The sequence below is a fragment of the Oncorhynchus clarkii genome, chromosome 5 (genome assembly GCF_045791955.1).
Source record: "Oncorhynchus clarkii lewisi isolate Uvic-CL-2024 chromosome 5, UVic_Ocla_1.0, whole genome shotgun sequence".
Taxonomy (NCBI): domain Eukaryota; kingdom Metazoa; phylum Chordata; class Actinopteri; order Salmoniformes; family Salmonidae; genus Oncorhynchus; species Oncorhynchus clarkii.
The window spans coordinates 39,500,868-39,518,550 of NC_092151.1; the positions used below are offsets into that span (position 1 = coordinate 39,500,868).

Genomic DNA, 17,683 nt, shown 5'->3' on the forward strand with positions numbered 1-17,683 from the left:
GTCTTTTTTGAATTTTTTTGCACAAGCAGCTGAAAGGGCACTGTTTCCGCACCGCTGTAGTGACAAATGAAACTAGCCAGCCATCTACGTCTTTTTGTATAAATAATATTCCTCAACAGCTACCTATTTTTCCTTTATTGTTTTCGGGGAAAACTATGTCAAGTCGGAGGAGGTAAGTTCAAGTTGACTTGGCTTGCTAAAGTATGCTAACCTTAATACAGACGGTAGCACCACAGTTATACGAAATCTTTGGTAGTACCAGTTAGCTAGTTAACTGGTACTGTCTCTTAGCTAGTTAGCTGCATCAATGTTTGGTTGATTACCATTAGAAATTGCTTCCGCAATAGAAATAGCTAATGACATTGCAGCATTGCCGAGATAGGGGGAAATGTTCAAACCGTTGGTAGCTAGCTAACAGAGGTAGTATCTTTGATACCCTTACAAACTAGCCAGCTGTGTGTTAGCGCTGGTCCAGGGTGTAATTTTTACATTCGCCCCTAGATGGATTTCCACCTTAATATTGACAGACTTTAACATACATCTGCTACTCGCCAAAGTAAAGATGTTGCTAGAGTAACGGTTGCTGACGAACCTTTATTTGCCTGAACCGCGAAAATAGTTATGTGTGGTCCATCCGTTGTAGTACAGATCTAACGCATACGCTTGGACCAGAGCTAGTCTGGCAGTAAACAAAGTGTTCAAAATACCTAGTTATATGTTTGCTAGCTACTTAGCCAGCATATGTTACCAAATTTGATTGTCTTGTCACTCATCTCTGCAGTGAAGCCCTGGCTTTCTCGCTAGTGACGGGTATAAACCATGCCATGGCCAGGCTGGTGGACATCTGGGACAGCATGGGCATCATGGAGGAGCAGAGGGTGGAGCGAATGGAGACAGTGAAGAAACACATTGAGGTGAGGCTTTAGAAAACAGTATATTCAGATGAACTGCATGTTACTGAATCCTCGTTAAGTAGTCAATTAAATTAACCAACTCTGACACTATTTTCCTAAGGGCCTTTTGAATGACATGATCACCGAGGAGGAAGCCTTGAGGCACCGCATCCGGGCCAATATCATCACTTTTCAAAAACAGCTGGATACCTTGTGCCTGGAAATGTCGATGGATCCATACAAGGTAAGTGGTACTTTAAGGCTTTTTATAATCAACCTCAACATTGTTTGCTGATTCCTTTCCTTGACTCCATTCCTTCCTTTGTACAAACCTCATGTCTCCGTCTTGCCCACCTGTCAGATGGAGGAGGGCCTGACAGTCCTCCAGATTGAGAAGAACCTGCGTCTGCGTGTGGAGGTTCTGACCAAGGAGAAGGGGGAGCGTTTGAAGGAGCTACACAGACTGCAGCAGCAGGATAAGGAACTGTGTGTGGAGCTGTGCGTCACCCCCTATTACATCCCCACTGGCAGCATGCCATCTCGCACGCAGCTACAGGAACTCCGGGAGCACATCCAGACCCTCAGTGAGGAAAAGGTACTGTAATGGCTGCAGGCCAGGTTGAAGATTTGGGTTTAGTATGAATGTCATTTTGAACTTCCTATTGTCTTTAAAAAAGCAACATTATTATTCAAACTATACATTTGTCATAACTGCCCATTACTGGTATTCTGGAGAGAAACAAATCTAAACTCTTGTCACTCAATCCTGTAGAAGAGTCGTGCAAAGGTGTTCTCAGGTCTGCGTGAGGACATCAGGAAGCTGATGGAGGAGATGGGTCATGAACCAGAGACTAGCCTGGAGAAAGAGTCTGTGGGCCACGATGAGGATATATTCCTGCTCACTCATGAAAATATCAAAGCCCTCAAACTGCTGCTCTCCCAGGTACTGAAAATAATCTAGCCGCGCTACTAATGATTACTTAAATATTATATTGTAGTCTTTTATTGTATCTGATGTGACTTCTAGGTCTGGGCCAATAGTATTTGTATCATTTTGTGTAGATGGAGGTCAAGAAGGAATCACTGACAAATACTCTAGCTGAGCTGAAAGAACGATCCATGTGCCTGTGGAATCGTCTGGATGCGCTGGAGCAAAACTGCAGTGTGTTCCAAGAGAGTGTGCAGGGTACCCTCTCTGACCAAATCACACAGGTTGGAACTCTCTCCTCCTTCATACCTCTCCTTCACCACTGTGTTGGACAAAGCTTCACATGCATACCACACACCACTGTTCAAAACAGTAAACCTTACACTATGACTATAATGTTGCCCCGGACTTAGCTAACAAGGAAACAGAACAGAGATGGTGCTAGTATCCCACAGTGTTTGAGACAGTCCTTACCCGGGTAATGTTCATTGGGGACCACTGAGGAAAAACGTGTTTCTTATAGTACCTCCTCGTATCACTGTTTCTAAGCGTTGTTTTCCTTTTTCTTCATACTGAACCTGACCATGTTGTCCGGTCCAGTGGCAGGGGGAGGTGGACCGTCTGACAGACCTGCAGAAGACCAGGCTGGGGGATGTGATTGAAAAGGTCAGACAGGAACTAGTGACCTTCTGGGACAAGTGCAACCTGGGCCGTGAGCAGAGGGAACCCTTCAATGCCCACTTCTGTGACAGTGAGTTGAACAACACTATGAAATCTCACTCTCACAGACAAAATACACATGCATCTGATCGAACCCATTTGTTTTTCCCTAGATAACTTCACAGAGGAGTTGTTGGCGCTGCATGATGCTGCGCTATTGAAGGTGAAGAATTATTACGACCAGGTAAAGCCCTTACTGGAGGCCCTGCAGAGATGGGAGAAGTACTGGGCCCTCTTCCAGGATTTTGAGGTACTGCTGGATTTTGCGGTCAGGCTATGTTTCTATGAAATTGCAACGTTTTGTAAAATTGTGCACTACTTGGTGCATGTCATCTAGGACTGTCCGTAACAACAAAAAATCGACCAAGAGTTGACTTCTTTCGACCAATCGATTGGTTTAAATTTCAAAAGGTGTATTTTTCCCTATATAGAAATCAACTAGCCTATATGTAGGCTAATGAGCTTGTCTTATGTTTTAAGCACAGTGATTAAATAATTAAGACACCAATGACTCAAGAAGGAGCCAGAGATAACCTACCCTCTTCCTCCCCTTGCTGCTGGCTTTCTGCAGTTAAGCTCCTGAAGTTGCTGGTAATAGCCTGTAGAAACAAAATAGCCTACATAAAGTTAACAAATAAAATGTTGAAGCCTGCAGGTAGAAAATATCTTAACTAAAAATAAATATCCTATAAATCACATTGGCTATGCATGGTTTGTCTGCAAGGAACATTGTATCAACTTGGTCCGGCCTGAAGCTCGCGCTAGCAAACTTGCAATATTGTATAAAAATATTCTGGGCCCTTAGTTTCCCGCAAATTAGCTCCAGACCGACAAGGCTGTAGATACACAGTTGTAGACAGTTTGTGCAAGGGATGAGAAGTAATCAGGTAGGCCTATTTTACAAGGTTTCCACCGGATCACAGCACAAGTGGTTATCGAAAGAGCTGGAAAGATTTTTCAAATAGGCTACGTTGAGGAACTATTGTCTTTCTCAATGGATGTAAAAACAGACTTTATTTACTTGCTGTTTGAGTTGAAGAAAGAAGGAAGTTCTTACTGACTTTATTGTCCCAATGGGTAAATGTTGTTGCAGTGTCATTTACACTTTTTAATGTGCTTTTAAATACAAATACAAAACAAAATTGTCAATACAACTTTCATAACAGTTACATACCAATACATAAACATTTTTAAAAAAGACTAGCCTGCCGGCCTTACTGAGTCTGTAGGAACATTAGCCCAAGCTATTTAGGAGTGATATCACACCTGGCACAAATGATTGTCTGCTTCTGTTTGTCCTGCTGATGGCTGCCCTTTACCTGCACCCAGAGGGGAGTACGTCAAAGTCCGGGTACAAGGGGTGGCTTGGGTCTAAAATGATTTTGTGAGCCTTGCGCCGGGCCCTGACCTTAAAGATCTCATCTAGACCTGTCTGTTTGACTCCAAGTACCTTGCTTGCTGTGGTGATAATCCTTCTCAGCATATTTCTCTGGCTGACAGTGGCACTGCCAAACCAACAAACAATAACAAGTTCCACAGTGGTGGTGAGGTAAGACAATCAGAAATACTATCATATCCCCAAATGGGCACGTTTATAGGCCTACATTTGCACGAAGGCCAGGCAGCCTAGGCCTATTTCTCTGCATAATCCAGTGTGAGTTCTCAGTTAACGTTGATAGGAGAGCTACAAACAAAAGACAGTTCATGAATTGACAACTCGGAAATGGTATGAAATAAACCAAAACTTGTTCCTCTTAACTGTAGCCTAGGTTGTGTGGTCCTTAAACAACGTGTCCACTCTGGTAAATGTACTACTGGTAATACTACCGCAATGGATTAGTCCACTGAGACAGGTGTGAGTCAGGCGTTGTCTCGTGTGAGTCAGGCGTTGTCTCGTGAGTCAGGCGTTGTCTCGTGAGTCAGGCGTTGTCTCGTGAGTCAGGCGTTGTCTCGTGAGTCAGGCGGTGTCTCGTGAGTCAGGCGGTGTCTCGTGTACCATACGTATTTTTTTTTACAAATTTTTACAAAAATGTATACACTACCGTTTAAGTTTGTTCACCTAGAAATGTTCTTGTTTTTGAAAGAAAATGCAAAAAAATTCCATTAAAATAATATCGAATCAATCCGAAATACAGTGTAGACATTGTTAATGATGTAAATGACTATTGTAGTTGGAAACGGCATTTTTAACAATGTTTTTTTAATGGAATATCTACGTAGGTGCACAGAGGCCCATTATCAGCAATCATCACTCTTGTGTTCCAATGGCACATTGTGTTAGCTAATTGAAGTTTATCATTTTAAAAGGCTAATTGATCATTAGAAAACCATTTAGCATTTGTTAGCACAGCTGAAAACTGTTGTGCTGATTTAGACTAGTTGATTTAGACTAGTTGAGTATCTATAGCATCAGTATTTGTGGGTTCGATTACAGGCTCAAAATAGCCAGAAACAAAGTGCCTTCTGAAACTCGTCAGTCTGTTCTTGTTCTGAGAAATGAAGGCTATTCCATGTGAGAAATTGCCAAGAAACTGAAGATCTCGTACAGCGCTGTGTACTACTCCTTTCACAGCACAGCGCAAACTGGCTCTAACCAGAATAGAAAGAGGAGTGGGAGGCCCCGGTGCACAACTGAGCAATAAGGGAAGTATGTTAGTGTCTAGTTTGAGAAACAGATGCCTCACAAGTCCTCACTGGCAGCTTCATTAAATAGTACCTGCAAAACACCAGTCTCAACATCAACAGTGAAGAGGCGACTCCGGGATGCTGGCCTTCTAGGCAGAGTTGCAAAGAAAAAGCCATATCTCAGGCTGGCCAATAAGATGGGCAAAATAACAGACACAGGACAGAGGAATATTTGGGGTAAAAAGTGTTATGGATAGATTAATCTAAGTTTTAGGTGTTCGGCTCACAAAGAAGAACATTGTGGAGGCAATGTGATGGTCTGGGGGTGCTTTGGTGGTGGGAGATTTGTACAAGGTTGAAGGGATCTTGAAGAAGGAAGGCTGTGACTCCATTTTGCAATGCCATGCCATACTCAGTGGACAACGCTTAATTGGAGCCAATTTCCTCCTACAACAGGACAATGACTCAAAGCACAGCTCCAAACTTTACAATAACTATTTAGGTAAGAAGCAGTCAGCTGGTATTCTGTCTATAATGGAGTGGCCAGCATTGTCACCGGATCTCAACCCTATTGAGTTGTTGTGGAAGCAGCTTGACCTTATGGTACATAAGAAGTGCCCATCAAGCCAATCCAATTTGTAGGAGGTGCTTCAGGAAGCATGGGGTGAAATCTCTTCAGATTACCTCAACAAATTGACAACTAAAATGCCAAATGTCTGCAAGGCTGTAATTGCTGCAAATGGAGGATTCTTTGATGAAAGCAAAGTTTGAAGGAGATGATTATTTCAATAAAAAAATATTTATAGCCTTGTCAATGTCTTGACGATATTTCTTATTCATTTTGCAACTCATTACATGTATGTTGTCATGGAAAACAAGGACATTTCTAAGTGACCCCAAACTTTTGAACGGTTGTATGTATACACACACAGTGCATTCAGAAAGTATCCAGCCCCCTTCTCCTTTTCCACATGTGTTTTACATTGCAGCCTTATTCTAAAATTGATTAAATAATATTTTTTCCTCATCAATCTACACACAATACCCCAAAATGACAAAGCGAAACCAGGTTGTTAGAATTTTGGGCAAATTTATTACACATTTTTAAAAAGATGCTTTGTTATGACACTCGACAAACACCTGTCTATATTAGGTCCCACAGTTGACAGGGAAATAACCACGCCATGAGGTCGAATGAATTGTCCGTAGAGCTCTGGGACAGGATTGTGTAGATGTACAGATCTGGGGAAGGGTGGCAACTTTGCGGCAGCATTGAAGGTCCCAAAGAACACAGTGGCCTCCGTCATTCTTAAATGGAAGAAGTTTGGAACCACCAAGACACTTCCTAGAGCTGGCTGCCCGGCCAAACTGCGCAATCGTGAAAGAAGGGCCTTGGTCAGGGAGGTGACCAAGAAGTCGATTGTCACTCTGGTGGAGTGCAACAGCTCTGTCATTCATGCCTTTATGGTAGAGTGGCCAGACAGAAGCCACTCCTCAGTAAAAGGCATATGGCAGCCTGCTTGAAGTTTGCCAAAAGGCACCTAAAGGACTCTGACCCTGAGAAATTAGATTCTCTGGTCTGATGAAATCAAGATTGAACTCTTTGGCCTGAATGCCAAGAGTCGTGTCTGTAGGAAACCTGGCACCATCCCTACGGTGAAGCATGGTGGTGGCAGCATCATGCTGTAGGGATGTTTTTCAGCGGCAGGGACTGGGAGACTAGTCAGGATTGAGGAAAATATTAACCAAGAAAAGTGCAGAGACATCCTTGAATAAAGGCCTACTATAGAGCGCTCAGGACCTCTGAGGTAAAGGTTCACCTTCTAACAGGACAACGACCCTAAGCACACAACCAAGACAATGCAGGTGTGGCTTCGGGACAAGTCTCTGAATGTCCTTGAGTGGCCCAGCCAGAGCCCTGACTTGAACCCGATCAAACATCTCAGGAGACCTGAAAATAACGGCTGCAACGCTCCCAATCCAACCTAATAGAGTTGGAGAGGAGCTGCAGAGGAGAAACTCCCCAAATACAGGTGTCCCAAGCTTGTAGCGTCATAAAGAAGACTTAAGGCTGTAAGTGCTGCCAAAGGTGCTTCAACAAAGTACTGAGTGAAGGGTCTGAATACTTATGTAAATTTTATATTTCAGTTTTGCATGTTTTATAAATTTGCAAACATTTCTAAAAAATAAAAAAAAAACATTTTTTGCTTTGATATCGTGTGTAGATAAATTATTTAATCAAATTTAGATTAAGGCTGTAACATAAGAAACTGTAGAAAAAGGGGTCTGAATACTTTCCCGAATACACTGTGGATATTTTATTTTTGTTTCCAGCAAATCCTAAACAGATTACATTAGGGCTGACCCCATGTAGTTGACTGGTTGATGGTCAACCAATAGCCTATCAACCAGTTGACTAAATGGGATCAGCCCTAATGTGATCTGTTTTAGATTTGCTGAAAACGAAAAATAAATTTGCATTCTTGATACTAGACAACAATCTGCTCATTTTCTGAAAGATGTTCAGTGTGTTGCTAATTTTGATATTCTATATAATTTGACAAGAAAATGTATAATCTATTACTGAAACTTCTCTTTGCAGAAAAAGGCAAATGATCCAAACCGTTTCTCCAACAGAGGAGGAGCCCTTCTTAAAGAGGCCAAAGAGAAGGTCAAAGTTCAAAAGATGCTGCCAAAGGTAAGACTTAATTTGATTTAAGTCATGTCCTTCTATACATTTGTATGGCAGTTGGCTTCACAGTCTGAAGGAATGTTATATACCATTCATTCATCTCTGACAATTATTTTCACCTGCTTAAAATCTGTTGTAAGTTGTAGAAATTATAGTCTTTACATTTTTACATATAAAATATGTTTATGAAAAGTGACAGACATGGTTGATGATGGTAATCAAACAAACTCCTGCTAAATTAGTTGGAGTGCAGCGTTATATCGCCACAGCTTCTATTCACAACCACTCACTGGAGCATCCAATGATCGGTTCAAGGTCATTCTCATTCTTATATGGCGGTGTCATTGATGTTGTACTCTGATGTAAAATGCCAATGACGTATACAGTGCATTTAGAAATTACATCATTCTTAAATGGAAGAAGTTTGGAACCACCAAGACTCCTAGAGCTGGCCGCCCGGCCAAACTGAGCAATCGGTGGAGAAGGGCCTTGGTCAGGGAGATGACCAAGAACCCGATTCTCACGCTGACACAGCACCTGAGTTCCTCTGTGGAGGTGGGAGAATCTTCCAGAAGGACAACCATCTCTGCAGCACCCCACCAATCAGGCCTTTATGGTAGAGTGGCCAGACGGAAGCCACTCCTCAGTAAAAGGCATTTGACAGTCCGCTTGGAGTTTGCCAAGAGGCACCTAAAGAACTCTCAGACCATGAGAAACCAGATTCTCTGGTCTGATGAAACCAAGATTGAACTTTTTGGCCTGTATGCCAAGCATCACGTCTGGAAGAAGCCTGGCACCATCCCTATGGTGAAGCATGGTGGTGGCAGCATCATGCTGTGGGGATGTTTTTCAGCGGCAGTGACTGGGGACTAGTCGGGATCAAGGGAAAGATGAACGGAGCAAAGTACAGAGAGATCCTTGATAAAAACCTCCTCCAGAGCACTCAGGGCCCCAGACTGGGGTGAAGGTTCACCTTCTAACAGGACAATGACCCTAAGCACACAGCCAAGGCAATGAGCGAGTGGCTTCGGAACAAGTCTCTGAATGCCCAGCCAGAGCCCAGACTTGAACCTGATCGAACATCTCTGGAGAGACCTGAAAAAAGCTGTGCAGACACGCTCCCCATCCAACCTGACAGAGCCTGCAGAGGATCTGCAGAGAAGAATGGGAGAAACTCCCCAAATACAGGTGTGCCAAGCTTGTAGCGTCCTATCCAAGAAGACTCGAGGCTGTAATCGCTGCCAAAGGTTCTTCAACAAAGTACTGACTAAAGGGTCCGTATACTTATGTTAATGTGCTATTTCAGTTTTGTATTTTTAAGACATTTGCAAATAATGTTTTGTCATTATGGGCAGTGTTGCAACGATATGACACTTTTTTTTGGCCGATAGCGATATCCGATATTTTCCTTGCTAAAAAAACACGATATTGGTATTTTAAAATTTTAGCTGCCTTTTAAGCATTCTAGCACAGTTAAATAGTTAACACACACACATGGACGCAGCACTCTAAGGCACTGCATCTCATTGCAGGAGGCGTCACTACAGTCCCTGTTTTGAATCCAGGCTGTATCACATCCGGCTGTGATTGGGAGTCCCATAAGGGCTGCGCACAATTATACATATGTATGTACTGGTATGTCCCCATTACCAGTAAAGCATAATCGAAGCCTATTTCTTTCACTTACTTGCTGTGCTGTTTCGTTCAGTCGTTTCATTCTCAACCAGGATTTCTATGGGATGCCATTTGGATCTTTGCGTGTCAAAATAGAAAACAATGACCAGTAGATAACACAATTTGACGCGTTAAATAAGCTTGCTGACCAATCAGGACCTGAATATGACTGCACGTCACATCATCATTTAACGCATTCATAAATGTTTTACGTAGTGTAATCAATGTGTAATAACTATCACTTGTATTTCATGTGACAATGATTCATCGATACGTATGCTATGATGCTGGTAAAGTTGTCTTGTGCACCTACAGTGCTGGTCATAAAAAGAAAAGCTAGCTTAGCTCATGGATGCAAACAATGTTCTTCCCCAAAAACGACATCTGTTTCAGTAGCCATTGTTAGCTAGCTAACTATATAGCTAGGTGTTATCATTCATAAGACAGATTTTATTTGATTAATGGTGGTCGGACCCATCTATGTGAAGCCAACCACAATAATAATTAGCCACAATAGTGGACTTTGCGGTTAGCCTTCAAAATAACAGTATGGCATAATTCTACTATTTGTATTCATTTGTATCACTTTCAATTATTTATTTTGAAGGCAAACCGCAAATTCCACTATTGTCCCTAATCCTTATTGTGGCTAGCTTCACCACACATAACCATATCCGGTCGAGCCTCACTAGCCAGATGAAGCTAGCTGGCTTCTTATAACGTTAGCTTTGGGCAACAGGGTTAAGTAGCTGGCTAGCTATTTATTTTCATGAACTGAAGTTAAATTTCAATAGGTGAACAAGTGGCAACCTAGCTAATACTTAACTCACAAGGATTCCTAAATCATTGCTAAGAATAATGAAAATGACTGCAGTTTCTACGGGTCATTGTTTTCAGGCTGGTTGTATTGCTGCCAGCTAGGTACCAAGCTAAACCTAGCTAGCCCAGAAGTTGCGCTCAAACAAATTATGCTTTATTACCAACGTGGTATTGTAAACACATCGTTCGTGGCCGGTGTTTGCTGGTTTGCAGACTTTTGACAGTGCTACTGTATCTTTTTTTGACACGCAAAGACCCAAACGGCGTTCCATAATATGTATGTCTTGACGCTAATTGCAGTGACACTATTACTGTGTAACTCCGGTAGGGCAACATCTGAAAAATAGCGCGCTTGGTAGTGTGTACCGGTGCTCGAACAGTCGGCGAAAGCCAACATCATTCATGACAGAGAACGGTTGATTGTCAAGGGCAATGAATTCCATAATCTTGGATTTTGCCTTTTGAGTTGTCTCGCTAAAATGTTCTTACTCTTACTCTTTACATGGCGTGATTACGGCATGTACCTACGTTATATAGGTATGCACGTCAACTTTGACATTGGTTTCTCACATCAGCGTTAAACTAGACATCAGTTGATTCCGATGTTGGCATTTTTAGCTAATATCGTCCGAATCCGATATGTTCACCGATATATCGTACATCCCTAATTATGGGATATTGTGTGTAGATTTTACAAGGGGGAAAAAACTATTTAATCAATTTTAGAATACAGCTGTAATGTAAAAACATTAAGGAAAAGGTCAAGGGGTCTGCATACTTTCCAAATCCACTGTAAATAACAGTAAGGTGTGTTTGTGTGTTTGTGTGTGTGTGTGTGTGTAAAGGCTTTTTACAAAGGAAAAGTGACATTGTTTCTCCCTGTTATGTGATGTGACCAGTTGGAGGAAGAACTGAAGAAGGGGGTTGAAGCCTGGGAGAAGGACCAGGGTTCTGCCTTCCTGGTTCAGGGCCGCAGAGTCATGACCTACATCTCCAGCCAATGGGAGGAGTACAAGCAGCAGAGGGACAAGGAGAAAAGTGAACGTGCCGCCGTAAGTCCAGCCCCTCCTAATTCTCACCCATAGATTACCACAGTATGAGTCATAATCCCCATAAACCCTAGCAGTCAAACAGGGAATTGGTTCCAATTGTTTTCCCACCATGCATTTTTCCCATAGGGGATTTTAGAAACACTTAAATGAAGGGCTGTGTTTCGTCTAGGCTTACTCTGGCATAACGTTTTGATACCTGTGTAAATCTCTCTTACAAGGTGACTGTTTTTCATCACAAACTATCGTAAAGCAATATCTCTCTGTTCCCATGTGCAAAAGGCCGATTCTAAAACTTACTGTGCTGAACGTAGATTAAAATAGACTTGTACAGAGTAGCGTGGTCAACATGTGTAACTGCCAAATGGCAATGCTGAGAAATGTGGATTTGACCATTCTGGGGCACTGATCGTTTGTTACTGACTGGTCTGTGACTGAGGCTTTGTTTGTCTCTGTGTTTAAGTTGCAGACATCAAAGAAGGGGGAGATGACGACTCCATTCAAAACTCCCACTAAGAGGGCCCATGGAGGGATAAACGGCCCTACCCCCAACAAGATCAGAAAGGTACTAGGGCTGGGAATTGCCAGGGTCCGAACAAGCTATGAAGGAAAAATACTGGAGTTTTGGTACAGGGACAGCTGACTAGCGCAAACATAATATTTAGATTTTTTTGTCAAAAAATAATCTCCAGATATGTAGCTGTAGAAGGTACAGTAACTAGCACTTACAGTGGTTCACTGGCCTCCGAAACCAACTCGAGCACTTTATTATTGTGGTAACACTTATTTTGATATAATTGCGTAATGTAAGAATCTCATTAAGTACCTTACATAGGTGGAAAATGTAAGAAATGTGTCACTAGTCTTACATGACCTTGACCCACATAGCCCTTCTTTCAGAAGACTCCTAGCCAGGTTACCAGGGTGCGGTCAGCCAACACCTTCATAAGTGTGCCCAGCAGCAAGCCTCCTCTCTCCCAGGTTCAGATGCAGGTACACACCCAGCACTCACTCCAAACTGTGGACCATTGTTGGTTCTTGTCCTTGGTGAACAGCTTCCATTTATATAGCGCAATGACTATTAAGAGAACTACTAGGTGATTGCTGTTATAGAGTTTTTCCTGTTCGAGCCATAAACCACTTTCCAAAGTCTGCCTAGCTTGTGAAAGACACAGTATTGACAGCAAAATCCAAACTCGTCTTTAGAATCTAATCTCTTTCCAAGTTAAGAATTCTATTAAAGAGATGTAGAAATATAATACTTCAGGTGGATTTGATAGGTAAGCAGGGAAGGAAGTGTGCTGCATGTTCAGTATGTTGACTCTGATGTGCCGTGTTTGTTTGTGTCCACTCATTGGCTGTGCAGAAAATTAGGCCCCTGGAGAGCAGCAGCAGTCAGAGAACGCCCCTGCTGGAGTGCAACAGTACAGAGAGGAAACAACCTGTTGACATCAGCTACCTTGACTTCACTGTGAGACCAGCCTTTTAAACTATACTCTGACTTTAAGACCAGCTGTTAATGATTTATTTATTTTTACAAATATTTGAATAGGATTTTTCTCTCGGCTCTATAGTCAACCAATTAAATAAACATGGCACTTTACAAAACAAAAGCAATTCATACATTCTCATAGCTCATCATATATTGTTAGTTGCGCATTTTAAACTACTCTGACTTCACTGTAAGACTAACCCTTTAAACTAAACTCTACAACCGTCTTGTCTGCAGAAACATTTTGCTCTCAAAATCACATTTCCTGCAATTCTACACATTTTGTCATGGGGTGGAGAGAAAATATTAGTTTTAACGCAAATTTCCTGCAATTTATATATTGTTAAACCAGCCTTTTAAACTATATTCGGACTTCACTGTGAGACCATCCTTAAGACTGTGTCACTGTGTACTTCAATAATCCGGACACATGAATTTACAGTACATTCGGAAAGTATTCAGACCCCTTGACTTTTTTTCAACATTTTGATACGTTACAGCCTTATTTTAAACTGTGGTGAATGCAATTGATTTGGAAAAACACACCGGTCTGTATAAGGTCCCACAGTTGACAGTGCATGTCAAAGCAAACACCATGCCATGAGGTCAAAGGAATTATCCGTAAAGCTCTGAGACCGGATTGACGTGCAGATCTGGGGAAGGGTACCAAAACATTTCTGCAGCATTGAAGGTCCCCAAGAACACAGTGGCCACCATCATTCTTAAATGGAAGAAGTTTGGAACCACCAAGACTCCTCCCAGAGCTGTCAGCCTGGCCAAACTGAGCAATCAGGGGAGAAGGGCCTTGATCAGGGAGGTGACAAAGAACCTGACGGTCACTGTTACAGAGCTCCAGAGTTCCTCTATGGAGATGGGAGAACCTTCCAGAAGGACAACCATCTCTGCAGCACTCCACCAATCAGGCCTTTATGATAGAGTGGCCAGATGGAAGCCACTCCTCAGTAGAAGACACATCACAGCCCACTTGAAGTTTCCAAAAGCCACCTAAAGACTGTCAATGAGAAACAAGATTCTCTGGTCTAATGAAACCAAGATTGAACTCTTTGGCCTGAATGCCAAGCTTCACATCTGGAGGAAACCTGGCACCATCCCTACGGTGAAGCATAGTGGTGGGAGCATCATGCGGTGGGCATGTTTTTCAGTGGCAGTGACTGGGAGACTTTTCAGTGGCAGTGACTGGGAAAAATGAACGGAGCAAAGTGCAGAGAGATCCTTGATGAAAATCTGCTACAGAGTGCTCAAGACCTCAGACTGGGGAGAAGGTTCACCTTCCAACAGGACAACGACCGTAAGAACACAGCCAAGGAGTGGCATTGGGACAAGTCTCGAAGTCTAGGCTGGGCCAGTAACCGAGAAGTTGCTGGTTCGAATCCCCGAGCTGACTAGCTGAAATTTGTCAACGTGCCCTTGAGCAAGGCACTCAATCCTAATTGCTCTTGTAAGTTGCTCTGGATCAGAGCGTCTGCTAAATGTAAAGTCTCTGAATGTCCTTGAGTGGCCCAGCCAGAGCCCGGACTTGAACCCAATCAACCATCTCTGGAGAGACCTGAATAAAAGCTGTGCAGATACGCTCCCCATCCAACCTGGCAGAGCTTGAGAGGATCTGCAGAGAAGAATGGGAGAAACTGACCAAATACAGGTGTGCCAAGCTTGTAGCGTCATACCCAAGAAGACTCAAGGCTGTAATTGCTGCCAAAGGTGCTTCAACAAAGTACTGAGTTAAGGGTCTGAATACTTATGTAAATGTGATATTTCTGTATTTTTGTTGTAGATTTGCAAAAATATTGAAACCTGTGTTCTTTGTCATTATGGGGTATTGTGTGTAGATTGATGCGTTGGAAGAAAACCCTTTTTTTTTTAAAAATAGATTTTAGAATAAGGCTGTAACGTAACAAAATGTGGAAAAGTCGAGGGGTCTAAATATTTTCCGACTCCACTGTAAGTTAAATGTTGACCTAAGTTTTTCCTCGCTTTCTACTCCAACAGTGCTTTTTTTGGGGGGGGGGGGGGGGTTATTGTATCAGTTACTGAAATATGTCTTTCATTCCCTCCAGAGTGCGTTGTCCAAAAAGTCAAGTGATGCAGTTTTCAATTCCACAGCAAAGGACCCCGCGTTTTAAGAGGTGCGTGCACAGTTCACTCCTCAGAGGTTGTGTTCTGTCCACTTGGCACTCTTCTCCTGGCTACACGGCCGGTGTTTTAATCAAATTGGTTAGATTTCAAAGTAACAGCAACACCAATTAGCTCAAATTAGTTACATCAAAGACTTGCCGTGGCTACACGTGTCTTGATGCAACTAATTTGAGCTAATTGGTGTTGCTGTTACTTTGAAATCTAACCAATTGTATTTATGTATAGTAATACTACAACCTGCATGGAAGTGGATAGGTCAAAGGGGACTCTTAGTGTAATTTGCAACGTATTGTAATAGTAAAGGTGTGGATGAAACTGTCATAAAGCCATGTTTTCCAGTGATTAATATTCTGCTGTCCAGGGCAGGTATTTCACGAGTTTGATACTTTTTTAAAGGTAGAGTCCCTTAGATGTTAGACATGCAGTACTTTAATATTAATTTTAAATGTTTTACTTTATAATAAATGACCAGGTAACACCAGAGGAAGCATCCTGTTTTGATACAGACCTTCCAGCAGATCTACATGCTACTCTTTTTTTTTTTCAATTTAAAGTTTTATAAATATTTCTGTTTGTAAATATTTCTTTCTTGTAATGCTACTTCTCATTTGTTTTGTCCTTGTGTCAACATGTGAATTTTACTGTTTCTTGTATACCTATTAATAAATGTCACCTGTCTTTTAATTACAGTAGTGCATGCATTTTCATACTGGTCCCGCGCTGGATTTGAACTCCACAACCATGGCATTGCAAGCACCATGCTCTATCAACCGAGCTACATGGCAGTGTTTGAACTTTTATCTACACATGAAATGATGGCATGGGAGAGTTTAGCTTTATTCATGATAGGGAATGTTGGTTTAGAGCCAAAGTCCTAAGATTGATTCAGACCCTGTAAACTTGAATGGTTATAGAGAATGAATGATATTCCTCTTCTGCTCCATCAATCCTGGATTGTTTCATTGACCTTGAGCCAAAACACTCCTTTACCGTTGACCGACGAGTGGGATTGTAGAAACCATGTAATTGTCATGGATAATCAAGTTAGTCATTTATGAACATGGAGAAGAGGATTTTTGGCTGTATAATTGCCTCACTCAAACAATGGCATGATGGTCAAGAACGTTTAAATGCTTTCAAGGCAACACAGTATTACACAATTAAAGCTGTTTGCTATTCAACTGTCTCCATTGAAGCCCGTCACGTTGTCTATGCTGCATGATTACAAATCTAAGGCTAGATTAAACTGACTGCAACGAGTTTGAATAATACCCTGATCCAGTGGGAAAGAATTTGTTTAGACATTCAGAAGCACATTTTTAGTTGCCAAATTACATGATAGTTACATTTGGTACATCCCAACTATGCAAAACATACATATATACATGAAATATTTGTCAAAAGATAATGTAATGTTAAGTTGATTGACATATTTAAACGTAGTTGTCCTTAACACACAGGTCACTAGCAGGAATGGGAGTGACCCCAGTCCACACAACTGCTTGGCCAACTGATTACATGTACAATAGCTTTTAACTTCATAGGGACTCTTAGAACATCAATCGCAAACAATCTTGGCACAATGCTGAGTCATTCCACAGGCACACTAGCTTTTGATCTCTTCCTGTATCTTCATTGTCTGAGTCTTCACTTGGGGGGGGGGGGCTCGACTGGACAGTGTTTTTTTGCATCAAATTCCATAAACCTTGACCTGCTAATTCAATAATCAGACTGCAGTCCTCTCAAGTCCTTCAGCTCAGAATCTCAATGTCGTGACCATACGTCCCCATTTAATACCTACTGTATTTCACTTGTTCGACTTGTGTGAGACAAGCAGGTTAACACCATTATTTCTCTGGGCTATAGTCCACCCATGGAGTCTTGAGATCCTACCTCATTGGATAAAATCTTTGTGCTGTTCACTGTGGCTTCGGTTGGGAAGGAAGGATAATCTAGAAGGAGGAAATGAAAAGAATGCTGTTAGTTACCGTTTATAAGCTGATGAGGGTCAAAGTGAAATACTAACGATATCCTGTGGAAAGGTGAATCTAATGTAGGTGTAGGGAATTTGTATACAAGTGCTGTTTCTCATGAGTTATAATGCTGTTCTGCTTGTATAGAAAAGTGCACTGTAGTTGGCTTCTAGCAGGCAGGGCAGATACCAGATAGTATACCTGGTTGCGTAACACTAACAAAAGAACAATTGACACATATTTCATGCCTCAAGACATGAATTCTTAATTACTAAACAAAAATACCCCTCTTAGCCAGTGAGTAAACACGTCATATTTGGAATATTGGATAGATCATGTCTTAGGTGGTTTAATCACATGTAGGGTTAGCTGAGTTATGACTGAGCCCCTCAGGCAGGAATAAGGCTCATAAGAAGTGAAAAATAAGTAGGACTAGTGCTGCTAGGTTTTACTGCTGCCCTGCCTGAGTTCCAGGGAGTCTACTGAAGCCAGTCTCAGGAGGCCAAATGTCAGTTGTCCTCATTATCAGACCACCAAAGCCCTCGATGAGAAACCTGAGGGGGAACAAAACAAACAGCAATGTTCCTCCACCTCCAAATGCACTCTGTTCTCTCAGGAGACCCTTTACTGTCCAAGTAGAGCTCTGTAAGTACTTATCATACTC

The 17,683-nt window shown here is 42.0% G+C and overlaps 1 protein-coding gene across 1 annotated transcript; it reads left to right on the top strand.

Moving 5' to 3' along the window:
* The first annotated feature begins 47 nt into the window (after window positions 1-47).
* On the top strand, window positions 48-15,163 carry LOC139410008 (protein regulator of cytokinesis 1-like). Its single transcript, XM_071155428.1, has 14 exons — window positions 48-172; window positions 782-914; window positions 1,015-1,137; window positions 1,255-1,488; window positions 1,666-1,836; window positions 1,956-2,105; window positions 2,422-2,572; window positions 2,655-2,791; window positions 7,769-7,864; window positions 11,251-11,403; window positions 11,864-11,965; window positions 12,301-12,393; window positions 12,767-12,871; window positions 14,968-15,163. Exons 1-14 carry the CDS (start codon window positions 156-158, stop codon window positions 15,031-15,033), a joined length of 1,731 nt encoding a protein of 576 aa, XP_071011529.1. The 5' UTR covers window positions 48-155; the 3' UTR covers window positions 15,034-15,163.
* The last annotated feature ends 2,520 nt before the right edge of the window (window positions 15,164-17,683 follow it).